The 27,557-nt window shown below is 38.9% G+C and overlaps 1 protein-coding gene across 3 annotated transcripts in view; it reads right to left on the reverse strand.

Annotated features, from left to right (window-relative positions):
* Positions 1–3,503: 3,503 nt before the first annotated feature.
* The window catches only part of DCLK1 (doublecortin like kinase 1), a 246,736-nt gene continuing 222,682 nt past the window's right edge, over positions 3,504–27,557 (reverse strand). For 2 of the 3 annotated variants that reach the window (XM_042792600.1, XM_009963216.3), the window contains 2 exons: positions 20,161–20,274; positions 3,504–4,829 (listed from right to left, as the gene is read on the reverse strand). In XM_042792600.1, the coding sequence (XP_042648534.1) occupies positions 4,665–4,829; positions 20,161–20,274 (279 nt within the window). In that variant the 3' untranslated portion in view covers positions 3,504–4,664. Of the gene's footprint in view, positions 4,830–14,345; positions 14,420–20,160; positions 20,275–27,557 lie in introns of all 3 variants that reach the window. The other variant, XM_042792601.1, reaches the window with a different exon arrangement.

Raw genomic sequence — 27,557 nt, forward strand, 5'->3', positions numbered from 1 at the left:
GTCATGAGATAGCTTTCCCCTAACTAGTACACTACCAAACTGAAAAGCTGATTCTTAGGACTTTCTTGAAATTACAATATTGTTTGTTTACCAATAGAAAGACAGTCTCAGTCACCTATGCCACCATTGTAAGCTCTATAGTAAGTACTTAAAAAAAGAGAGATTTCTGGAATCACTTGTGGAATTAATAAAATTGATAACTACAGACTTACACTGCATCAATGATACATATTATTCCTGTGATAAGTTAAGCTAAAAATAAGATTAATTTGGTTATAGAAATTCCTTAAACAACAACACTTAAATTATTTCAAACTTTAAATTTTTCAAGAATTTTCTGAAAAAATCAGCAAACACTGGCTAAAAAAGCAAAGCAGTTTGGATACACCAATGTAATCAGCATGCCTAGTGCTTTTCTGTTAACCCTCTGAGTAGAACCGTAGTATTCTGGATTTTTTGTACATTAGTGCTATGAAGGTTGTAATTTACAGAAATACTAATTTATATGCCATGACTTAATAAATCATGTTCTAAATATATTTAGTCTAGGCACCTCATCTAGTGAGTGATTCATCCATCCTAGAATTTTAATTATTCACTAGAGAAGCCAGTCTCTAGCAACTATAAGGGAAGTTTAGATGATTGCCCTCGATTAGATGCTTAACTGTTAGATGGAAACATCTATATGAGACAACACCCAGCTCAGTAGTGCTTAACTAATCCTGTGCTATCACCTATCAGTACTACATTTTCACATCAGAGTTTGCTTACTGCATGTAAGCTTACTAGAATATTGCACTTAGGTTGGGGTCCACATTATCCCCACTTATATTTAATAGAGAGGAATTAAGCTGGAAGTGACCCTGTTCTACTCTCCTGTTAATACGAAGATCAGCCCGCCAGGCATCTCCAGAGACCAACTATTTAGATGACCTGAATCCCCCTTTGGAAGTGCTACTCTCCATCTCCTTGGCGATAGACAGTGCCTACCACAACTGCCATCCACCTCAGCTAACTACACAGGCTTGGTGGGAGGAAGATGGTCTTGTATATGCAATAAGCATTAAAAAAAATTGTCACATTTAGCACCAATACTATGCAATGATTCAAAAGGGAAATGAAGGAGGACTGGTGCGTTGTACGGTAAAATGACCACAGTGTGCTATGTGGTCTCCCAGATTATCACATTAGAAATAGTCTGTTATCTCTGATTTCTTTTCTCACTGCCATTTCAAGTATTTTTAGGGCCACATATTCTGTCTTCACTTACCCCCAGGAATTCAGAGGTTAGACAAGAAAAAGGGCAGTCACTGCCAAAAAAGCTCGAAGCATTATTATTTCCATGAAACCATACATATATATATACATATATATGGTTATATTTTAAAAAAATATATGGATATATTTAAAACCATCATTGAAAACTCTTTTAAAAGAGTTTAAATATTCAGATACTTCTCCTTGAAGCCTGAAAAGAGGCTATCAGCAATGTGAAACCCAGTCTCTCACTGACCTAAAAATAACTTTAAATGTATTTTTATAGTTATGTTCATAAAACATGAACCACAGATCAGAAACATATAAGATGTTGGGGATGAGTATGGTTTTCAGGATCTAGGATTATTTTTACATACATTTTAAGTAGTACAAGATGGTGTAAAATGAAGGAGCCAAACATCTTATTTTAATGATAACCCTGTATTCTGAGGCAAAGCAAAGCAAAGGTGAAAGGAGAATCCCAGATGGGATTTTGAATAATAACTCTCATGCATAAGGTGAAGATTTTTTTTTTTTTTCTCCTGACTTCCTTCGCTAATTAAGAAGAACAGAAGAATGAACTTCAGCCTTTGCTTTAGGACTGCCAAATTTTCCCAATAGTCAAGGAGCATGTGGTGTTAATGGACACTTTTTTATTACAAAATGCATGTCTTGCATTTAAATGGCTGAGTTGTATCTCTTCCAAAGGCAAGGCTGCGATATAATGTGGGAACGGCAACTCTGGAAAAATATGTGCCTGATCCTGACCTTCTGTAAATTGATGTAGGTAAGTGGTGAGGGAGGTTTACCTTGGCTGAGGGTTTGATCCTATGGAAAAATAAACCCTGTCCTACCCAAACGTTATCAAACTACAACCATTTACCTCACAACGGCAGTGACCGTGCCCTATCTACCAAGTTCCTCTCCACAATGACTCTAAGATTGGATGGGCACGGTCAAGGATCTGCCTCAGACACAGACCTTTCCTGAAACCTAAAATCTAGGAACTTCTGTATGGCAGTTCCTTTATCCCTTCACCTGTGGGCTCTGTGGAGTTCTCCAAGACACCTACTTGTTTCTCTTAGATTAAGATGTTGTTCCTCAGGTTCCAGACTCCAGACAGAGTAACTGAGTAACTGAGGCTGTGCACAGGCCTTCTGCCCACGGACGTACGCTCAGCGATCAGAGTCTCCTGATCACTTAGGGTGACATTCATTCTACTAAACTTGTAATCTGAAGTTTGGTGTCTGATATAAGCTTCCACCACCAGTTCCTTCTACAGTCAATGGAGTGAGAGTAATAGGTGAATTAAAGCATGACTCCTGCCTAAAATGCATGCCCATGACAGGTGAGATGAATCAAACCTGGAAATGCTCATCTCTCTGTACTACCAAGGAAATCTGGAGATCTAGTTTCTACTAGATAGTTCACTTCTAGCTTATTAACATTGGGTGAATTCAAAAGCATTCTGTATGAAATACTGGTGCCACTTGTGTGAAGATTCACAAGATTAAATTCCTGGATTTAAAATCTTCAGAGCTTTTAATATATAAATTTTCATGACTGAGGCAATGAAAGATGCACTTTAAAGGATGGAAAAACAAAAGAATTTCAATGCTTCTTGAAACACAGTTCAACTGATACTTCCAACTAGAAATGAAAAAGAGCATTACACTAGCTCCAACAAGCTGCAGGTACACATTCTCTGCCATAACTGCTTGTAGAGACAGTTCCATGACCAAACACAACTCAGAATGGAAATGGCACTGTGGGCAACTTGCCCTGTTCCTCAAAATTTATTTATACTTCCCAGAAAGATCAGAAAAGACTACATATCTTTTGGGACATTTCCCAAATATTGATATTCCCAATATATTGATATTTCTAGCTGTATGATATGATAGAAAAAGGGAGAAAGAAACAAAGCAAAGCAAAGCAAAGCAAGAAATCAAGAAAGAAGGAAAGAAAGAAAGAAAGAGAGAAAGAAAAGAAAAAGAAAGGGAGGAAGAAAGAAAGAAAGAGAACAAATGAAAGAGACAGAGAAAAGGGCAAGGAGAGAGAAAAAACCCCACATTTTTGTGACATTTTAAAAACACTGAGAAAATTTTTACTTTAGAGGAGAAACTTCCACTTTATATGAGTAATAAGAAAAAGTATAAATTTCAGAATGTTGATTTTTATTTTAGAATAAGATTTTAGAAGTTGCCTTTTTCATTTTGAGTCATTTTATAATTTTTCTTTCAAATTATCACAGCTAAAGCAAAAGTCTACATATTGTAATATATCTGCAGTACAAAACTTTAGGATAATGGCTAGATAAAATTCTATAATGCTGTGCTGAGATTTTAACAAACCAGAAATATGTATACTCTGTGTAAATACCCATTTTATTAAATATTACAAATAGAACTGGTGAATCATTTTTAGTTCCTCCATTCTAAGACAAAACTTCTGCTAATTCAGTTTAGGCTTTACATATATATTAAATGACTTGTACTTTCCCTGATTTAGAAGTACTCTAGCTATTTTAAGGGTAATTCTCATCAATGTTAATCTTTAAAAGTGATTCTCCCAGAATAACCAGGTCATGCTGAGAGGATGCCTGTACATCTCTGAATGTGAGGCAAAGGAACCAGGAACTTCTCAACTAGATCATTACATACCATTACATGACAGAACATGTCCTCAAGCCATTTCCCAAGACTCTGCATTGTCATTAGCAGCAAACGATATGGAAGCAACCTTTTGTGGCCATCATCATGTCATCTTCTGTAAACTATGAGGCTGCCCTATACTGAATTTCCCATTTAGCCTGTATAATATCTTCCAACAACAGTCAGTCCCTGTGGAGGTATGATGCAGGTTTAGAATGAGCTGCTGTAGAAGATATTGTTTGTTTAATTTTATTTTCATTTTTAAAGCCTGTATTTGTAACCCCTAAGCAATAGTGTGTTTGATATAGTTTTGGCCAGAAAAAGGCAAAGAACTTTAGGGTGCTATAAAATATATGTGCGTATAAAAGCAAAAAAGCCAGAATAAAGCCCTAATGTGGGTTGTCAAGATTTAAGTTCATTGTTTACTCAGAGGGTTAACATGTGCTAAAATTACATACTGCAGTTCCTAGCTTCACTGATGAAAACATTCACTGCTTCTATCTTGAAATAAAAAAGCAAAATAGCCTTAACCCTTTGAGGATCATATTAGCAGCAAGTTGCAATCTAAACAGAGAACAAGTAATTCAATCAATTAGGAAATTATTCTTACAAAGATTCTCTGAGCACCCTTTTGTGTTCCACCATCCCAGTGTTTACTGCTGGATAGATCAGCTGTAATCACTTCGCACAGGTCTGAAGGATTTTCAGGGTCTCAAAGGGTTAAAGCCAAGACTTTTGAGTAAAAGTGTTTTATTAAAAGGGTGAGTTAGGTGAGCGAACAGTCTCGGATGAACTTGGTGAATAGTCTTCCGATTCGGAGTTGAGTTCAGGTGGAGCTTGCTGTGCCTTATAACGTCCCCTCACATCCTGGTTGCGTCTTCGTCGGAAAACCTGCCTCTCCTTATCAAGAGCGGTGGTCTGGCAGGGGCATAAAATAAGAATAAATGAAATTAGGCTGTGTGTGAAATGCAAAGCTAATGAAAACCATGAGTTTTTATGTGGCCTGCAAATACCAGGGATAATAAATGTTCAGACCAAATTAAACCTGTTCTGTCTCAGTCAGGTCTGAAAGGTTGAGCCCACAACGTAGCTAAATGTTTTTAAAAGTGCATTTCCCAAACCTTAAGAGGTAGCGTGACATCATCAAGCAGATACAGTACCATATATATGGATGCCATATGTTCTACTTCTGGATGCTATTAATTGCACCCTTTAATAGATTCAAATTTCAAGCCAAATACCAACTGACCTTCCCCCCACCCTTCTCAAAGTATAAATCTGTTTCTATAGGCAAGGCAGAGATGCATACGCTTGTCTTTGATTTGACCTAATGAAGGCTGATACACACTCACCCATGTTCAAGTCAGTGCAATCGGCTAACAAAGATGGACTGTGATGAAGTTGTCAGACAAGAGAAAAACAAACACTGAAGGGAGCCAGCCCAGCTCTTTGATATCTCCTCATGCTGCTCAATGGATGTTCTTAGGGAGAACGCTGAAGAGCTCTGACGGAAAGACCCGTTCAGCTTGACCACCCTGTCTCCTCCTGTTAACCAAGGTCTATTGAATGAAAGGCCCCACTAGTTTTATCTAGGTCTATCTAGAGGATCTAGGAATGGGAAAGAAGAACACTTATTTGATAGGCCTTACTATTTTGATCAGTTTCTGCCACTATTGAGAATGCAAGTTTTAGTAAGATGGCTGTAACTTCTAGCCACATCCCTTCTTCTGCTTTTCTGGCACATTTGCAAGGTGGAACTGCAACCCTGGTAAGGGCAGCCCAAGTCTAACAATTTCAAGCACGGGACTGGGTTTCGCTGTTTTCTTAATTACAGGGTATTAGACTGCAGTCCCTGAAATCGCTGTAAAATTGCAAGTTCAACAGGATGGCCTTGATTCAGCAAGAGCACTTTGACACATAGTTAGCTGCCTATCTGAAGCAGCTCTGCCTTCTTCAGACATGGCCTGCGATTTTTTTGGAAAAAGTAAAATGGGAAAAGGCAGGTGGCTAGTAAGATGACATACAAAATGCAAACAAATATCTGATCATGGCACTGGAGGCAAAGATAACTTTGAGAACTGAATAGGTTTAACTGCTAAGGCTTGTAAAATTTGTCCCTGGTATGAAAATCTCCATTTAAAAGAATGCAGCCAAAAGGTTATTCTGCTTCAAAGGATTTATTGTTTTCTCTTGAGATATACATGACTGATTTCTCTAGAAAATTTACCAGTTATAGTGTGAGCCTCATAGGACAGCAGAGACGTATTTATAGCCAACATATTTTTGAGAACAAAATGAAAACTAAATCCATCATACTGGTGCAGAATAGCATTATAGCAATCCATGCTCTGAGATAATGCAATCAGCATTCAATAATGATGTAACAGAGACAGAAAGATGGACAAGAGTACAGAGCTACTATAGCAAATGGATTTAGTTAGGCTAAATTGCTGAACTATTATTTTTGTGTCTAGAACTTACATAGCACTACTTTAAAGGGGTAAAATAATGAACTTCGATAAGTTCCTCCCTGAATTTTAAATAATAATTGCTACAAAATCTAACACTTCTAATCTGCTGAGAAATTCTCTGTTTACTGCTAATCTTTCAGTTAAGAGCTCTAATTAGTATTTTCAATGCCTTCTATGTTTCTTAGCCTTGAACCAATTCAGTTTTTGATTATTTTTTAATGTGAAACAGAAGAATACCTAGATCTTTTGCACACAGAGAATATACTGCATACAGTATGTAATGCTGTGTGAAAATTGAAAAGAATGGCATACATTACCATTCTATAAAATACAGATTTCCATTTAAAAGATTTTTTATGCTTAGAGGAAATAGGCATTTATTTAAAGTTTAAACCACATCACATCATCCTGTGGTAACAGATACTCTCCTCTGAGAAAGTTAAACATTTCTGGTCGAATAAATGAAAATACTGGTATTCAATTCAAAATTTATTTTTAAAAGCTGTTACGTGAGAATGGTAAATGTATATGTAAAAACTGAAAGTATTTAAAATTAGGTAAGTTACACAGAAGAGAATACTCTTGAATAAAAGTTTTGTTTGGAAATTTAGCCTAGGATACTGCATATCTTAAAGGACAAAATTCTAAAATTGCAAAACCAGTTACGTATTTAAATATCAGGACATATTTTAAAAGTTGTCTTTAAAAAATAAAGCCCAAGATACTAGTTTTCTGCTATTGTTGGGGAAACTTTGGGGGCTTTTGTTTAAATGTATTTGTTTAAATATACATGAAGGTACTTCCTGCCTCAATAATAAAAAATGTTAAGCTAAAAAACCCCGATGATCTCGCTTAATCCAGCACCTTACGCTGTAGTGTGTAGGACCAAATACTTCTGGCTTCCGAACTCTTCAGAAACTTCCGGAGATCTTTTGAGACTATGTTTTGCTTTACATTTTTATCCAAAGTCTCCCCTGAATTTGATCCAACCAGTCTTTGTAAAGACATGCTTGTAGACTCAGGGGCATTATTGTGGTTACTCTCCTGGGCTGAGAAATTCAGAGACTTTCTCACCCAAAGCGCTTATTGAATAAAAATGTATGAAGTCACAGAGAGCCAAAGAAAGGAACATTTGTCTAGTGAAAGAAAAAATACACAGGTCGTATTCTCATGGTTAGTGTTTAACATGTCAGAACCACGAGATGGGTCGCTTCTGGCCACAGAGCAGGCACTCACAAGCCCTACAGAACTTGTGAGACGAGGCTTATTCTACCCAATGTTACGAAGACGTTTTGCACTTCCAGTGACTAATACATCGCTGGACAGTATTGTCACTTTGCATTCTGCACAAATGCTTTTTTTCATTTAATGAGGTCAGGGGTTTTTTTTACCTCTAACGAATTCCAAAATACAATAGATTAATGCTTTGGAATGCAGGGGAGATGGCAAGCTAAGTTTGACTATTGACTGCATGTTCTGTAAGTGCAATTTTCACCTACTGTACTCTCTTGTGCCTGTGGACATATTCCAAAAATCAGCTTTTTCATTATTATTACTGTTTTTGTAACAAAGGCCTCTTACACACATTGCCTTGGTTTAATAGACGTATTATTTCATCTACTATTCAGCTGGGTGGTTCGCTGGTGCATGAACCAGTCCATTATGGATTTTCAGGGCATTTCTACTTTAAGCTTCTCTTTCGATAAATAATAAGAGGATCTGAAGTGCACTTATGCTTCACAGGGCTGCAAATCCCAGATTTTCATTATCACATTTTGACATTTTTTTTCCCCAGCTCGAGGTGAGAGAGTGAGAACTTTGAGCAGTATATGATAGTAATGGCAACTAAAATGTAAGGATAGTGTTCTTATTTAAGATATGCGGCTGCCCTACTACAATCCATATCAGGAAATGTAGAGCTTCTTATCCAGCAGCAGATAAGTGGATTGCCTCTAATAGTTTGGTGCTGATGGGTCTGAAGCACTTCATTAAGCACTAATGTATTTTGCATCAACCTTTAGTAATCCTGACACACAGTACCAAATGGTTAACAAGCCGGTTTTGGAAATGCATTTAATTTGAAGTAAAAGAGCATTATTTTAAAATCATTGTTTCTGTCACCTATCTAAAAAGGTGCAGTTAGAATCTTTCCAGGATTTTGTCATAGGGAGTGTCTTTATCCTGATTTCTACCTCTGGATGCTGCAGGATTCCTGAGCCGTGCAGATTTGGTTTTTTTTTTCTTGGAAAACACTGAATTCTGTGTTTATGAACAGACATCCCAAAACTACAACTGCTTTGATATATATGTCAGATTTGCAGTGGGAAGTGCCTTATTTTAGCTGTGGGGTGATATTTTCTGTCAGGTCAGTAATTATTGGATTGAAGTAACTGCATTTTATGAACGCGAGCAGTGACTGTTTTTCTTTTCACTTGTCTTAATTTACTGCTGGCCACCAAATATAGATATATATTCATTTCATTAATAAAAGAACATTATTGTGCATTTTGCCTCTTAGTCCATCCATTATTCATACCATCCAGGAGACTGAACTGGGGATGCAGCTGTTCACGCATTAATCTAAGAAGCCCTTCCCTTCACTCGCTTTTATTCTGCAGGAGCATATTTGCAATTTGCTTGCAGTTTTTGTGATGCTTTGTTTAGTGTGTGGAATTTCATGGACATGTGTTTTGAAACGATGGTATTCTTCCAGTACATTCTCTTATATACATGTATGTGTATGCATGTATTTAAATGTTCACACCTAGATAATTTTATCATACTTCCTTATGCTTCTGGCTAGTGACCTTGATACGTTGAGATATGAAACAGCAGGTTTCCTTACTGTAAAAATGACCATTAAACAATGCTCATGGCATGAGCCAGGCAGCCCTTCAGTCTGGTCTTTTCTTATTTCTTCCATGGGTTCTTCAGGTTATATATATATACATATATATATACACACATATACACATGTATATATAAATATATATATATATATGTGTGTGATTGAGTTACGATTCAAGACACTTTTTGGAGAGTACTTCAAACTTAGCAATGCACCTCAGTCCAGGAGTGAAAGACACATGTTATTTTTAGTTCCTCAGGCACAAGCTATCACTAAGTCAAGTTACACGGTGATTTGGAGAAGTGCAAATGACCACATCGAGGGGACAAATTAATCGAGTGGATTTGAACCTAGACCTCCAAATACAAAAGGCCAGTGCTTTAGCACACCATGTAACTTCTGGCATGAAATTTAGCTAAAATGAAAGTAAAAAAGAAAGAAAACCAAATCAATTTGATGTATGCTTTGTACTGTATTGGTGAGTGAATACAAAGACAAGTATTCTACACATATAACTGCTGAATTCATACTGCTATATTTAAGTTTGTGTTTACTCTTTGACATCCCCTCCCTTTTTAGAGACACGATTCCTCAGCTGGTTTCAATTACACGTGGAAGAGAGTTAGTGCCAAGTTGTTTGCATGGGTGAATTTTATTTATATTTTGTAAATCAGTTGTGGTTTTCTTAGTCAAAGAGCAGGAGAAGAGGTTTTAAATGAGTTTAGATGTTTGCCTGTTTTTACTAATATTCATTTTACAGAGGATTTTACAGTATTAAAGGTGGCACCTTACAGATAGCAAGCCTGATTCCCAGCTTCCTTGTCCCATTGTCAAGTCATCTGGATGTAACTTTTGACTTGAAAGTGTATTATATTCACTTGGGACAGGTGTAAGTAACTTGACAGACACGAAGTAATGGGAATTAGGAATCAAACACAGAGAATGGAACTATGGGTTTTTCAAATGAGCTATTCAGATACTTTTTAACTGTGACAGTGACAACTGTATTTTAAAAATCAAGTATTTTATGAATTTAGTATTGACTGGATTGATGATTTTGTTAAGCATCCAAGGTAACTCGTCTCCTTGCTATTGTCATTACACAGATAAAATCATTAATGACTTTCCCATACATTTACTGGGTTTTATTTTGCTCCTTTAACTTTTATATAGTGCCTGGGGGTATATAGAAAATAACATACGCTAACTTTTCATACTAATCTTATCTATAATACTAAAAGTAGTAATATTTTACATTAGATACAACCACTCTGGTGCTCCCCTGATATTCTGAATCAGCCCAGAAAAGGCAGAAAATTCAGGCCATTCTGACAGTAGCAGATTAAAATAATGTTAAGATTCAAACATAAACCAGAAACAGAAAGGAAATTTAGGATTGAAGAAAACACTGGTAAAATATGTAAAGTATTGCCTTCAAAATGTGCTTCCATTAGGAGGAACAGATAAAGCAGCTGAAGAAGGCTATGGACAGGAGACTGCAACACTTGGGGCTAAAGAGAAGGCTTGAAATACTTTCATTCAATAGTTTGGATTACTTACAAGAAAGCCAAAAAACTGGAGGCACGTGAACTGTTAAAAGCCTCAGTTAAGTTCATCTTAAAGAAAAGTTCCTTATAAGAATGGAAATATATCAGTTATGATATTTCTAAAGGACAATGCAGGTGCCATTTGGACTTTTTGTGGTCACTGTTGCCAAGATCCAGTAGAGGGAAATTAGAGAAGTTGAATATATTGGCTTTAACCCTTTCCTAAAGAGATCTATCAGGGCACGTACTGACTTTGGACAAAAAAAAAAAAAAAAAAAAGAAATCCCAAACATGGTACCTCTGCTCAGATATGGGTGATCTCTGCTGTCTCTGACTTGAGCTGACACCAGTAATTAGGGGTGAATGAAGACGTGATTGCACCTTTGGCGTTACCCACCTGCACCAAGGCTGGCTTTCCTGCCTATCAAGAACAAGGTTTCAGCAGCCTTGGGGCAGTGCAGACTGAGGGGGTTTAATCTGGGACCTTCAGGTCTTGTGCCCTGCTGACTCTGCCTTGGCCTTTTCTGCCCGTCTCATTGCAGGGATGATGTGCCGACAGCATTGGGTGGGCTGCTTTTAAAACACACATCAGTCCGGCATCCAAATGATTTTACTGATTTGTCTCCTGTGTTTTTTCTGCTCCTCATATTCAAGGAACATTGTAAGATTTTCCAGGCATTACATCTCATACCTGCTACAACAGCTATTACTGTACATTAGGTTTGTTGTATTTTAGTATCTCGAAAAAGTCATGTCACTTTTGCATATATTATCCTACTGAAAGGGAATAAAACAGGATATAGAATGAGTGCTCAGAAATTTGGGACTTTGAGACACTTTGAATAGGAAAGTCTTTTAGGCAGAGAAAGGAAAAGGTTTTCTGGTTGATTGAAAGAGGAAATAGTTCCATTTAAAAAAGTATTTTAGAAGACTGCTAGAAACTAGGGATGAAAACGATCAAAGGAGTAGGGGAGAAACCACTAGTTTAACACTAACAAAGGGAGCATTACATTTTCCTCAGGACCTGATTTCATCTTTCACTGTACTTGTGAATTCAGGCTGATTTTCATGGGCCTGTGATAAATTAACTGTTTTAGAGATGGGAATTGATGAACCTTTTCATATGCTTTGCATTTGTGCTACTAAAAAGTAAACGCTACATCAAAATGGCTTTATTTAGACTAAAATGTTGGTCACTACAGCAATTGCCAGTTTCTTGGAGATGAAAGAGGACCAAACACAGGGCAGTGCTTGTTTGGAGGTACCCCTGGTTACAGCATTTCCTAATTAAGCATCTACACCTAAAAACCCTGCTCTCCCAATTTGCCTTTCCACACTAGGTGCCCTGTTTAGAACGCACTAATTATAAACATTGTTGTTACTGCCCCCAGCTGGAAAACAGAGCAGTTTATGTATGAATAAGAGAGATTATCGCCCATCTGCTCCAGTCCATTATTCAGGGATGTGTCATTTTGTATGCTGATGGCAGCCATTACTACTGCTTTAGTCAAATGGCCTTTTTTTTTTTTTCTTTTTTTTTTTTTTTTATAGCGTTTATTTATTTACCAAGTTGCAGAATTAGAGTCTTCCCCCCTACCTCCTCTAAATGCATAAGGTTTGTTTCAAAATCTGGGCTATGCAGTTAAACTGAGTCAAGGCCAAACTGAGAGGAGATGCTCGCTTTTATCACAGGCTCCTGTTTCTGGTGGTCTGCTCCCCCTGAAGCTGGGGTCTTAAAAGATCCAAACATTGTGTATGGCAAATGGAAAGACAGATTTCCTTCTTTTTTTTTTTTTTTTTTTTTTTAATGTTTTGGTGTAAAATAAAAATAGTAAAGCAGAGAAGGAGTGCAAGCTGATCATGGATAGCAAATAAACTCCGGGAAGATAAATAAAGCTCATGTGAGCTTTCCCCCATTTTACAGAGGAGGCATTAAATTTGCAACTATTTGACAAAGCCCTGCTTGACACAAAATGCCATCTTTCCTTCGGAAGCAGGAGAGAAAAATTCCTCTAATACTATCCACTCAGCTAAATACCACACTCAGCTGAATCTGGGTGCTCGGGCCCCATTCCCCTCTTCTTCGAAACCAAAAAGCACAGATGCTGTGCTGTCATCTCTTGGCTGGGTTACAGGGCTGGAACCTGCGAAGCATGATACCAAGTGACACGACAGACCAGGCAGGTTTTGCCATGTGCTCGCAGGTCATGGTAGGTTTGCAGTCACCAACGCAAGTGCGATAGGCTGGAATTACAAGTACTGCTGCACACTCGAGCACCTGCAGTGGAAGTGTTTCTCAATTCTTGCCAGCCAGCGCTCAGCTGATGGATGGGAGCTAATTTTCTACTTTTGCCTGAAAAATAGGATTATTTTTGTTCTTTCTTTCCCCAGAACATCCGTATCAGCATCTACTCAACTCTCAGTGTGCGCTCAGGGAACTGCTGTTTTAGGGAAACCATGCCATAGCCCGATCCATGCACTCAGTGAACCGATCCAGGGCGGCAGCTTTACTTTATTGGAAACACTTGGGGTGACCATCTTTGCTGTTTTGCTAATGTGGTTAATTTGCTGAGTTTTTCCAAATACCTCACAGACAAGTTTTTAAAGGCTTCAACCACTTCAGTGTTAAAACCCGCAGGTTTTGCAACAAACTTGTAAAAATTCTCCAGCTATCAAAACGTGGGTCTTGTGAGGAATAAGAAGGAAAAAAAGGCAGCAAATAACCACTTGATGGAAATTCCAGGGCTCTGGATTAATTGAGGAGGTGTGTGGGCCTCGTGTGGGCTACCAGACCTGGATGCCTTCTTGCCCCCGCTCCAGAATAGCCCCCTCCCACCCAGACCCCCCCTTTTTATCATACAGGTTAAAGCCAGCTAATGACAACCCTGGCACAGTTACACAATGAAGAAAAATATATTCAAAAGACTCATGCAATATTTAAAAAAATCAAATCAAAATAAATAAGTATCAGAAGGGTTTAAAAAAGAAAAGAGAAGGAATGCATTGTTAGAAACACAAGCTTACCGGCACATACAATGCATTGTATCTCATTGAACTTGGGAGAGTTTCTACGGTCCGTGTTATGTAAATGCATTGTTCAATCTAAGGTAAGGATTGTGTTTAGTGGGTTTAAAATGACAGTATATAGCTCCACATCTCGCATGGAAAAAGAGGAAAATATATGCTGAGAGCCTGTTGCTGCTCCGTGTGTTTCAAAACAGGAGCGCAGGGGGAGCAGATGCCTTAACAAGCAATAGGGAGGGGGAGGGTGCGTACTTCAGCATATCTAGTAGATTTTCTATATACACTGTCCTTTTAACTATAGGGGAAATTGATACTGAGCATGTGCGATGAAGAGAAAGCTGGCGATGTGGGTGTGAGGGATGGGTGAAGAAAGGGAATGAGGGGGTGTGGCATCTCAATCAAGATTAAAACGAAACTGATAAAGCAGCATATGGACCGGATAACAAATCAAAAAGCATGTTTATCCACTGAAGGAACTGGTTAATGGAGACTGCCAGCACGTTGCCATGGAAACACTGACTGTTGGCGCTGCACCATCTCATACCTTATCCAATACATTCCTGGTTGTTGGTAGTAGTCCAAAGACCCTGATCTCTTGATGGTAAACCCGTGGTCCAGCTGAGCAGAGAGAAACGGGGCAACTCAGTGGATCGACATTAGGCTAAAGAATTCAGACTCCAGAGCAAGCTGTTCCTTATTTAGTGCATATTTACTGTTTTCACTTTCAGAAGGCACTTATCTAACATCCTAAAGCTATGTACCGGAGACAAAAAAAGAAAAAAAAAAAAAAAAGTAAAGAAATAAAAGAAAAAGATACTACCTCTGGATTCGGTCTTGCTAAATTTGAAGCCAATTTATTCAAACTAAAATGGAGTTTGTGAAATAGGTTACTTAATGCATAATGCATTCATTTAAAAGTCTGACAAATATCTTGTTACCTCCAAAGACAGAAGTGCCCTTTTAAGTTGCACATACCAGTAATGGAAAATTATCTTTTGCAATTAAACTGAGAGGTTTAATAATTTTTTTAAAAAATGCAGTGCAACCATCACAAGGAGCAGGCTAGACAGACTACACAAGGCTTAAATTAGACTGCTTCATAATCATGGAATGTGTAAAGATGAAAAGAATCAGGTTTTGATACCCCATCAATCATGGTAATTCATTTCTAAAAATGCGTTAACCTTGGAGAGTAGGACTACTCAGAGCCATGAATAACATTGTTTATCATTTCAGCTTACACCTCATGCTCAAAAAGATAACAGTACAAAACTATTCGGTTTAAAATTGCACCAATTAAAGTCAAAATGGAAATGAACTTAACACTGTGTCCAGGAAAGAGTGCTCATGACATTACCTAAGGAATAGAGATCTTTTAAGTTAAGTTTATCATTAGCAGAATCATGTGCATAGGAACAAAGAAAATGTGTTGTTTTCACTAACCCTCCTTTGCTGCACTAACAGACAGTGGAGACGTCACTTAGATGAGTTAAATAAAATTTAGGGGAAAATATCTTGAGGGAGACACTCTGCCCTCTTTAAAATTGTTTAAAATTGTGATGATTTTCACATTTTGCCCTATGAAGAGAAAAGGCCATTTTGTGCTTCAATAAGAGCATGGCATATATTTCTAATACTGATGACAGTTTCTAATTCTAAATTCAGAAAAGCAGTTCAACACATTTCCAGTCACCAACCACTTCAAGGGTAGCTAGGAGCTAACTGCAAATTTAAATTTTTCGTGATGACTCCCCTGCAAGTGTAGAATTTAATAATTTATTCCCTTTTGTTAAAACAATGCCACTTTCATCTTATTTAGAATTATTTAAAGGACGTTTCCTGTTTAAAACCATGAGAACCTTGTACCTACAGTTAATTTTTTGTTGGTTTAACTACACTAGTCTACTATTGCCATCTACTGGCTTCCTCGTATGCTGCACATAAAATACACAAAAGGGATATTTTCTTCAAAAACAGATCAAAAATATTGACCTAAAATCGAACAGCTAAAAGCTAATATAGAGAAAATCGGGAGAGTTGCTTCCTAACGTGAGTTTTAACATTTTTGTTGGTATGGAAATCCTGTCATGAGAAACCTGACTGTGGACAATGATCCCAGAACAACACAGACAATAGATGGGAAGTGATTGCCGAGGCACGGGCTCATCTTGAAGCCAAGCAAAACTCACAGACTAAACTTGGCTTCTCTTCCACATCATCCAAGAAATCCCACCGCTAAAAATGCCACTTGGAATTTGTCATTTTGTTTTAAAAGTGGCAGAGCGCAGGGCAAGGACCCATCCGCTGCCTTCCCCTCGACGACCTGCCAGCAGTGCCCCCGTTGGGGTCCCCAGCCCAGCGAGGACTCTGCAAGAGCCAAAGAGCTGCACCAACTCTCTCAGCAGTTTTTCTCTTTTGCTGTCCTACTCGATTCCTGAGAGTCTCCAGCTGGAGTTTACTCCCATTGCCAAGACAGAGACCTCATATAACCTTAACGGAGGATTATCATTACTCTTTTCCTCTGTTTTAACAATGGCAAAAATACAAGCACAAAAGTGACAACATACAGGCAAAGCTTTAACACTTCAGACAAGAACACATAGTAAATGATGCTTGGTTCATACAAGGAATTACAGCACACCTCTGGATCGCAGGAGCATTCTTAAAAAATGATTTTGGCTCTTGGTCACTTTAGCCACTGCCACTAAAGCCCAGAGGATATAGCCACAGAGTATTGATTTGTGGCCAAAGCAAAAAAAAAAAAACAAACCAAAAACAAAACCCAAAGAACAGAAGCAAAGTAGGGATGAAGGGATGACATCCTTGGAGAATTGAAGGAAAAAGTCTATTCCCACATTTTAAAAAGACTATGTAGTAGAATTCCGGTTTTATGTTTTTACTGTAGTATCTTTTATAAACACCATCGCGGAACTACAAAATACTGTTCCTACTGGAAAGCTGTATGAGAAACCTGATTCTGCAAATACTTTGGCACATGTTTAAGAGTAATGTGGACATTCTGACACAGACCGGAGAGGCACTAGCCCAGCCCGTCTCCTACAGAGACTGGCCATCAATGCCTATGACAAGAGTTTAAGAACAGGGCAAGTAAAGTGATCTCTACTCTCCCGTCAGCAAGCAGTGTTTTTTAGGGACTTGTTAATTCTCTTGCTGTTTTAAAAGCTAGCTCTCCAATTAAAATTTTTTCTGGCAAAGCTATGTTGATTTAAGGGAATTTTTTCCCAACTGACATAGTTATGCTGGCAGAACTTTTAATGATGTATTAATGCATCAACAGAGAAGTCTCTTTGCCTGTACAGTTAATTTTGTTTGAGGAATCATCTTCTGCTGCATCAGCAAAGGACCTACTTTGCCATACACGCACAACATGTTCATTATGCTAGTTTGTCCAAACTGACAAATCCTTTCAAATGTGGACAAACTTGAAGTCTGGACACATGCACGAGAACTTGCAGGATGTCTCTGCCCTGTATAGTCAGAGACAACTTTTACTTAGGATTACTGCTTCAACAAAGCAGACGTAAGTCTGAACCAGAGGAGTGAATACAATGTATTTGGACATCGCTGAAGGAAGCGGTAGCCACAGTACGCATATATAAAATACATGTGGCTTCAAACTTCCTCCCAGTCAAGCTGACAACAAACACATCTTTAGGAACTTAGTTTTCATATTATACTTTTAATTGGTGCATATGATAAATACTGCTTGAGATCTTTGAGGTGTGTTACTCCTTGCCACTGAAGAAAACAGGCATAAAATATCATACCAGCGTGAGGACAAATTAAGAACTAAATACCACAGATTAGCTATCTCTGTACAGAAACTGAGTTATAAAACTCAAAATAATGCTAATATTTATCTTTTATGCTATTAAGCTATATGAATATATGCACATATTAACACATTTTCACAAACACACACACAGACACAGATGTGTTATATAATATATAGAAAGCATCTCTCTATATTATATACACAAGAGCACTCTCTCAAAAAGTTACAGTAAACATACAGGCAGGCACAATAAAACAGTGTTTTTGGAGAAAATATACTTAGTGAACGTCTTCAGTGCTGAACAATATGTTACAGCATCTGTACATACTCTGAAAATTCTAAATGTAGAGCAGTCTTCATTAATAAGATTTAATTCTATGATATTTGAGATTGCACCGTTAAAGGAAGATTCTCAAATGTAAAACCCTGATGACATGCATGTCAAATGTATATTAAGTATTCTTCCAAATGCAGAAACAACAATTAAAGGCTTTGTTGTTTTGCTTTTGGCTTTATTTCACTTATTAAATTAGTTTTGTAGAAAACAAAGGTAATTTAGTCTCAAAATCAAAATTATCTAGCTTTCTGGAACATTACCAAAAAACTGAAGAGGTATATACTTCCCCATCTCTTCCAGGTTTTTAGAAAATAATTGACACAAGCTAATTAAACCACTTTCTGAATTCTGCAAAAATATTCTAAATATTTCTACTTTATAGGCCAAGTTGCAGGATTAATTGTGCCAGAGTATGATGTTGACTCATAGAGATGATCACTAAAAATAATCTGTTAGATTTCCAAACACTAAAAAATAAATAAGAGCCATTAAGAATGTAATTAAACATACAGTTTGTTTTTTTTTTTTTTTTTTTCTTTTCTGACGTATAATGTTTTGCAGTGGAAAGATTCACTACAGTGCCTTTTTCATTATTAAAGTGTCAAACTGCTGTAAACAATTCCTTGGCAGAGGAACTGGGGCAAAGGAAAAAAAAGAGGAGGGTGGGGAAATTAAAAACATAAAGGAGGCGAGGGATGGATGAGGACAGAGGCATCATTTCTCGCTTTTAAGCTTTGAAGTCATTAGCATGGAGGATCTGAGCAGTAATTCTCATGGACAAGCGTGCTGGCAGTCCATTCGAAAAGAACACGGTTTCAGCTAGTCTATACAGAACATACCTGCATTTCAGATGAGCAATGGGCATGTGATGTTTTAGTTGTGGGAGAGTTGTTGCAGTATTATTGCTTAAAAATGAAAATAAATAAATGCTGACTATGTTAGCTGATGACTGAGATAATCTAGGAAAAGCATGAGGAACAACTTGCTTCCATGTTGAGGACGTTTAGGGTTGGAAGGAGTAAAGAAAAAATATGAGAGAGGCACAGCTTGAAATTTTAAGTACTTATACCAAGTAACTTTGAGAGAGTATCCGCTTTGCTGCACAAACAGTTCACACCTGTGAGCCAGATTGCATGTGCTGAGCTGAGTTTACTTCATGCTGATTTAACTCACCACTGGAGGGGCTGAGCTGAGAAACATGAAAGTGGAAACAGTACAAGAAAGTGTACATGTGCAGTCACACCACCTGCAATTTATGGAAGCTGGGAATGAACACTGAGAAATCTGATATGGGAATGGTTATGTTTAACATGTCACTTATTTTTAGTGACTATTTGGAGCGTTAACATTACCATGAGTAATAAAGAAAAGCTTACAAACACAGGCAGATGTATCAAAAATGTGAAGGATGTGCATGTTACTATTGAATGGCATTAGTATGAATAATCTCATAATACACTGAATATATTCTGTGCACATGTGTATCTAATACACATGTTCATCTTTGGGGAAGAAATACAAATGTATGCAATGTATGCCGCACTGAGGATGCCAATGAAACCTCAGTAAAGCTTGCTCAGAAGTTTGGTCAAGCCTGGTTTCAGAAGCTCCAACGTGTTCTAACCTGGAAAGCCTGGACTGGAACTGCAACATGACAGAAGGCAGCAAGGAGCTCCATTAAGTCTTTACCCAATTAAGTCCTGCCTAAAGGGAAGCAGCTTGCATGTGGCAGCACAATAAAATGCTGCTGCTCAGCTAAATCTGAAGTGGCTAGACTCATATCAACTGTGAAGATAGCAGTGAGGCATCATAGCTTAGGCTGCCATACAGATTTTCTGTTACAATTTTGAAGTGATTTCCATTTAAAATGCTGCTGTTCTTCTGCTACAACCTCTGTGTGGCCTCAATCCATGTGATGATTCTGCTGCCAAATAAAGTGTCATGATCCCATAGTTCAAATTGTTGAATCTACATTGGAGTTAGGTCCACTGATCTGGTAAAATGTGGAAATGTGTGTACAGTTGTATCTCTTAGGCCTGTTAAATAACAATGTGACTCACATGCAGAAATTGTGCAGAATACCAGTCTAACTATGTTTATATTAATTAAACACTAGAATTATCTAAGGATTAACCCTCTCTGGTTTCTTTCGGTGGCATGTCCTAAACACACACTGTCTTGTGGGCACATATTTAAGTGTTTCAGCTGTGTATTTCAGATGCTTACTGCTATGACAGAAACTCCAGCTGCTGTGCTGTTCGGTTTAGGGCCTGTGTTGAAATGCTTCTTTATCTTCCCAGCTACTGAGAGCTGATGTTCATTCTCTGGAAGGCCATCGTCCTGCAGAGAAACAAAGCAAAATAAAACTTCAGAGAGAAAAGGCAAAACAATGGGATTGCAAGGGGATTCTGATAGCATCTGTCAATATAGAAAAGTTTACAAAAAGTTTGGAATGAAATATGGGTCAATTATTGTCTCCATCGATATAGCTAATGTATTTATACGATGAACATCATATTATGCCATGAACCAGCCTCTCGTTACCCAGTATCTTCCTCTCAAACTTTAGGGAATGTTAATTAGTAATAATTGTTAAGTATTTTATTATTCTTTCTACCACGTCTTAACTACCACTGCCCAGTTATTTTAGGTTCATTAATATTTCAAAGTTTGCTAGGCTCGGACCTGTTTATGATTCTGTTTACTCATCACATAAACATAATGAACTCAAAAGTAGAAAGCACCCAAGAGATTACAGAAACCAGAGGCCCTGTTTCGGTAGGATGCAGGAAAGGATCTCCAAAAGCCCCGGGGGGAGACACCAGTAAGGTCTTTGTTTCGTCGTAAACGTTACAAGCTCAGGGACGATGGGGTTGCGTGAATGTTCCAGCCACAGCTCAGTGAATCCCGCGGTGAGGAATCCCAGGCAAGACGGGAACTGGGACCTGGCCTGGCTGCGACTCCTGGGATGGGCGGGCGCAGGAGCCCCCCAGGGCCAGGGGCTATCCCCGCGTGCCTCTGCGGGCTCACGGCTTGCTGTCGCATTCCCCACAGACGGGGACTGTACCGTGCTAAAGCCATGATTGAACAACGCCACGTCTGCGAATTGAATCTCTGGCTGACTGATAACAAGCGGCTGCAACGCACACAAGCCTGGGATGATGTGAGGGAAGGACAGACAGAGGTACAGCCTGCCTGGGAAAGCAGGGAAGGGCTGGAGCTAGCTGTGGGTGGCCTCTGCTTCCTTGCTGAAAGACACATGCTCTCAACGCGAGCTGACCTGAGCTAAAAGTAGGCGCACAACAGCACGGCCAAGAATATTTCTGCAGGGTTCTGCTATCGTGCGCACCAAGCGAGCTGGCAGTGTGCGAGCGCCTGTGGGGGTTTATGCGGCCCAGCGGCCACATCAGGACCGAGGATAAGAGTCACCAAGGCAACCAAGGACACAAGGAAACCAAAGTGATGGAAAACAAAGTGATGGATCAACATTTAGAGAAGAAGCTGGGAACGGACTCGGGAAAAAGAGCAGCCAGTCCACTAAGGTGTGTGAACAGCGAGTGATCGGCCTGCAGCACCAATCACAAACTGACATATGCAATTAGTAGCCTATAGCTGTAATGCAGTATGCATGCTCCGCGCGTGTACAGAACACAGAATAAGATAAATGTGTATCACTGAGGCTTAATAAACGAGCGCTTTCTGCGCACCATGTTGGCGTCTGGGACTGGCTCCGTCACCGACATGAGGCCAGGCTGCGCACGGGCACGAGAATTCACCGCAGCGCCGGCCCAGAAGCCACGGAGCTGGGCTGGGAGGTGCCTCCTCCCAGCCGAGGCATCCCGCTTTGCAGAGCAAACCTGCCCCTCCGCACCTAGACATGCAGGCATCCTCGCCGCTGAAGCAAAACCCGAGCAGAAAGAAGGGAGTTCGCCGTTTTGCAGAAGTCAGCGGGTTGAATTCAAGCCCAAGAGAAGAAAGGAGGTTTTTTAGGAACTGCAAGTAAGATACTTCTGCCTGAAAGAAGTGCAAGAACCCACCGCCTGGTGAGACTTCCCCGCTAGCAGAGTATGCAGGATTTCAAGCAGGAACATGCAGAACAGGCAGTCTAGGCAACAAAATGCAGAACAGGCAGAATATGCAGGGTATCGGGTCACTGGACATCCACAGTGGTCATCCCAAGCTGGTACTGCACGGTATGCGTAGCTATCAACAGTCGAAAAAGTTCTTATACTCCACTTAAAAGAAATCCCAGCAGAATACAGGCAAACAAGGGACAAGATCAGAATACAGAGATGACAGACACTTTTTTTTTTTTCTGGCTTTGCAGCAATTCCGAGTGTACTGAAAGAGTTACAGAGTCGCTGTGGTAAATCACGAGCTCAGTGAGCATATGGGAATTTCAGGAAGGTTGGTTAGGGTTTGTTATTCATTTAGCTTAGGGAGTTTGTGTTTAGAGATCCCTCACTCACCCCTTAACAGAACGTCTCAGCTGGCAAAATATGGTCAAGTGCACACAGCTGCAAAACACAAAACAAAACAATACAACCCAGTAGCTGATTATTATTTAGCACCGGGGAGTCTTGGCTTGGTGGTATATGACCCCTAAAAATAACCTGCTTTCCGCTGACCTTGCCTTTCCCAGAAGAAAGCTAGTCTGTAAAGTGAACTCTTCTTCACTGGAAGGGGGGAAAAAAAAAAAAAAAGAGAAAAATCATTCTCTTGGCTTTCTTGACATGAAAGCCTGCCAAAAGTTCATGTCGTCTTGTCAAAAGTCTGAATTAGGGAGAAGACAATAGTTACCAAGACTGTGGTAATACTTTATTGGTGAAGCACCACACCCACAGTTCCAGTGGCAATGTGCCAGACAGAAAGTTTGGGCTCCAGCTTTTAGATGAAATATCCTCCAGCTCAATTTAAGTTAGAGCATAGGGATATATGGGAATTACTCTGCTGTTGTTAAATTTTCTTACTACTGTAGGTGCTACCTGATGTTTAGTAGGTTTGGGTTTTTTTGTTGTTTTTTTTTTTTTCCAATGTGCTTTAGAAACAAGCTAATGTACATTAGCTTGCTCCTGGAATCACTTCAGCCAACAATAAAATAGATAGATATTGAAGGTGAGAGATGATAGATGTTTAACTACATACAAAACAAGCTGCTCTGCAGTTTAAAAGGTCAAGAAGTGAAAAAAAAAACAAAACCAAAACAAAACATCAGATTCACCAGAATCAGCAGGGTAAGCTGTAGAACTGGAGAACAGGCTAAACATTGCTGACTAGAATTTCATCAGGTTGCTGTAATGGGAAGGATGTCAGTCCCCAATGAGATTAACTGTTCCTTTCCACTATTTTCAACTTCTGTTATAGGAACTACTTCTTGCAGCAGGTTAAGATCACAGAATTTCATCTCAGCTTTAGCAGTCAGGACAAGATCTTTTAAAGATGAGTAATGATTTTTGATGTTCAACTCTGGGAACTTTAAAGGGACATGAGCTTCAGAAAATGTTGACAGCTGATGCTCTTAAAGAAGCGCTCTCCTAAGCACATCTCAGAAGTTGAGCAGTCAAAATCCTTTGACAGTTTGAGAACTCCGGTCCAGAATTTGAGTTTCCACCTGGACAATGTAAACTGCTTGATCTGCTTGGGATCTTAAGACACTTTTTTTTTTTTTTTTTTTTTTTTAATCAGTCTCCATAAAATACCTCTCTTGGTCTATTTGCGAGAAATCAAAATAAAATTAAAATAAAAAGAGGCAGATGGTCTTGGTGTCATTTGAGTAATTAATAAACACTGCTTTCATATTTGCATTGTTCTCTATGGCAGGAGACATCCCCACTCAAAGAAGAAAGAAGTGTCAAAAGGATGGAACGAAGTTCAGGATTCCCAGACTCCTACTGCCCTGAAGCACTCAGATCTATTTCACAAGCCTGTCACAAGAGCTTTACTTTCCAGGTCTAAAAGCATCAGATGAACAGGTCATTACATAAATAAGAGCACAAAATTAGAGCAAATAGAAGTGCTGGAAAAGCTTTTGGACTCTGTTTCCTTTAAGGACTACAAGGAAATTTTCCTTTGGGCAGTGTCCTAGGGTGTAACCAAAAGTAGTGCAGCTGCCAAGTAAGAAATGTCTTTTTAAATTAACTTCCTTACAAATGTTCAGCTTATTGTTATTTGTTGCTTGGTTATTCATTTCTTTTGCACACAGATTTCCAAGGCAGGCATGGTTAAGGAAATATGTAAAAGCTCCATTTTCCCTAATTCTCTTTTATGCTGGTATGTGCCATCTTCCTCCTTCAGCAACAGCACACCACATTTTATGTTGATTATTTTTACAGAGAAGGATTTCCAGAATGCAATCCATCCCTTTCAGCTTTCACTGCTCAGTGCTGTATTAGGAAATATTTATTACTTCTACAACAAAAAGAGAGTAGGTTTGTAGTATAATTCAGGTTATCAATAGCATCAATGTTTAAAATGTCAGACCTCAAGCTTCCAGTCTCTTTTATAATTCTTTGGTTTTGCAAAGGATTTGAGCAGGTAAAGGAAAGAGCTGGGGTCCCCCTAGGGGAAGTATAAACTGGTGGATTTGTTTCCAGGTGTAAGTGTACTGCATAGGAGAGACAAATCCAAATAAACTAAGTGGTGGGGGCAAGGAACTGCTGCTGAATTGCATTTAGAATTCAAGATCTCCATCTGTGGCAGTGGCATGTAGCCAACATCTTTTCAGGTTCTGTTTTTTTGAATTGAAAGCAGCTGGGATATTATTGACATAGGAACTGCTTTACTGGTCTGACTCTGACCATAACAAGTTTTGCAGTTTCCAAGAGGATTCCAGCTATTTTTATAGCAAAAACTGAAACTGAAATGAGGGTTGGCTCCTACTGAAACTGTCAAAGCACATTCCAGGAATCTCAGCAATTTACCAAGTAATCACATAGTAAGCAGCTATAAAGTAGAATGGTTATTTACAATCTACAAAATGGTTTTATACAGTGTAAGCAGTTATAACACTTCTATCAAAGGTTTGATCAAAGCGAAAAAATGTTTCTTAAAATTGCTGAAGAAAACACATGCCTGTTTTTCAAGCCAGCTGTCCTATCCAGTATTTTAGCTGTAAGTTTACCACTCTGTGAAGAGGTTCAAAACCAAAATAAGAAAAGGGAAAGTGAAGTCCAGCATTTGATGCCGTGGAAAAGTATTTAAAGAGGTTATCTGTGAAAAATGAAGTGTTAGGAGAAAACTTCATGTGCCATTTTTTCTCAGAAAGACAGTATTTTACAGAGGTTGCAGATAATTGTTCAGGTAATTTTGACGCATAGATCGCAGAGCGTTTTATAAAGAGGGCTGAGTATATTAATTCCCTGTCCTGAAGCTGGGAAAACGAGGTATGGGGAGGTTGTGTGACCTGCCAAGCAGAGGATGGTATGGGGATGTGAGGTTGGACCTGGCCCTGCTAGGCTGCATACTTCCCAGACCCGCCTCAGGGAAGCGTCCTTTTTCACAAAAGCATTTAAGCACCTGTTTCAACTCAGCCATGTTCTTATGTCTCCTGAAGTGAACTAGGATTTTAGTGCCATCTAGTTAATTTTATGCCTAATATTAAGTGCTTCCATGTGTGATGCCTTGAAATAGGAGCAACGTTTGGAATGTGCTCAAACACTTTCCTGAACTGGTCCCAGTGCTGGCCCTTCTCCTTCCAGAAAAAAATATCTGGAGGATACATAAGAGAATTCAAAAGAGGTTTTGATCTGCATTATGAACTATCGTTAGCGTATATTGCTGAAGACCAAATACCGATTCATCTCAGTTGCTAAAAGCAGCAATTGGACAGAAAAGAAGAAATTACAGAACTGCCATGGAGTATTTGTTTCACTTATTTATGGACAGAACTGCTACACATTTTGCTTGCAAAGAATTATAATAATCATAAAACTACAAGAAGCACAGCAGAGCTAGACCAAAGGTGAACTGCACACAGTATCTTGTTTCCAACAGTACATCATAGTCACTGTTTATGGAATAGTACATTTAACAAAAACAAGTAGGTCCTGAACTTTCCCTGGTATATCCTCCAGTTTCTGCCAACCAGGTACTTAAGAATATAGTGAACCGAGAGTTGTATCCAGACCACCATATTTAAGAGACACCAATGGTCTCATCTTCCAAAAATGTACCAAACTCCCTTTTGAATCCATGTATCAAACTCCCTTTTGAATACTTGGCCTCTACAGCATCCTCTGGTAAACTTATTGCACAGAAATCCAGGAATTTGATGGGGTGCTTCAGTAACCAGAGCTCAGGTTTGGCTAGTAGAGCTCTGGAGTGTGAGAGACTTTAGCCTTCAGCCCCTCTCCCTGTCCCTCCCCATCAGCAGGCACTAGCAAGGGCGGGGAGCAGACCCTCACGGCACCCGAACACCATCACCATCACGTTACTGAAAAAGAGCTGCACCTCTTCTTCTTAATACACCTTGCTAAAGTGGCATCCTAAAATACACCGTGGTGTAACTGAAGCCAAAAAACAAAAAAAGGTTTCTGGGGTGACCATTAGCAGTTCCAATGTATTTTTCAGAAAAAGAGGAAGATTAGTGACCACATCCTTATGTGGTGTAAACAAGTGATGTTTCAGTAACCTCAGCAGCAGGGTGCAGACTGGTGCCACAGGTGACCTGACCTCTCTGCGGCTTCTGATCAGTCACTTCCACCAGCAGCACTCCAGAAACCCCCACCCGTCCTTCTCATGTGGAGACAGAGAGACACCTCAGTCACCAAAAGTCATTATAAACTGTGACAGAACACGATGTCCAAGGACAGCACCTGGCACCAAGGAAAATTAATATTTCAGCTGCTTGAATGTCATGTTAAAAATGAAAAGATTTTTATCAGATATCGTCCTGGATCCTTGCACTCTTTGTACACTGCAGAAGTGCTCTGCATGATAATAGCATTTACAGTTAAAAAAAAAAAAAAGTAAAAAATGGTTTGGACAATAAGGGAGCCTCCAAGACTAAAGCATATACTTAGTAGACACTTAACTCATCACCACTGTTCTGGGCTATATGGAGGACACTTTCATAAAAAAGATTAACATTTGAGGTGACTGTATATTTGAATTTTTAGAATAGTGTTTTAGTGAGAAAAAAGATTTTGGTTACAGCAGCTGAGGGACCAAATAGTATTCCAGGGAGGAGTGCACACTCCAACTTGCAACAGAAAAAATGAAACATTATTTCTTCCTCCTTTATGTTTTTCTCTGCTTGTCCCAATTGTATTTCTTTTCTCAATCTTCCCTTTTGAATTTGAATCTGGATTTCCTCCAATTTTTCTTTCTTGTCATGCAAATACTTTAAGACATATTAAACAGTCTGAAACAATTAACAAATTTTAAGTAGTGTCCTTGTCTCAACATTAATTAAAGAGAAATCTCTTTATTCTCTGCCAGATTTATCTGTATGCCACCTCACTGATGACTGCTTTTATGGCTAATGTCCAGTCGCTTAGAGACAAACCAGGATATATAAATAGCTGTTTCATGGTAACTCAGATTAAGTGGATATGGCTGCACATAAATATATGTGTATTTCAACATCAGAAGCTGAATATGATTCTAAAGGTTTCCCTGTTTCA

The sequence above is a fragment of the Tyto alba genome, unplaced genomic scaffold, assembly GCF_018691265.1.
Source record: "Tyto alba isolate M040663 unplaced genomic scaffold, T.alba_DEE_v4.0 Super-Scaffold_2, whole genome shotgun sequence".
Classification (NCBI taxonomy): domain Eukaryota; kingdom Metazoa; phylum Chordata; class Aves; order Strigiformes; family Tytonidae; genus Tyto; species Tyto alba.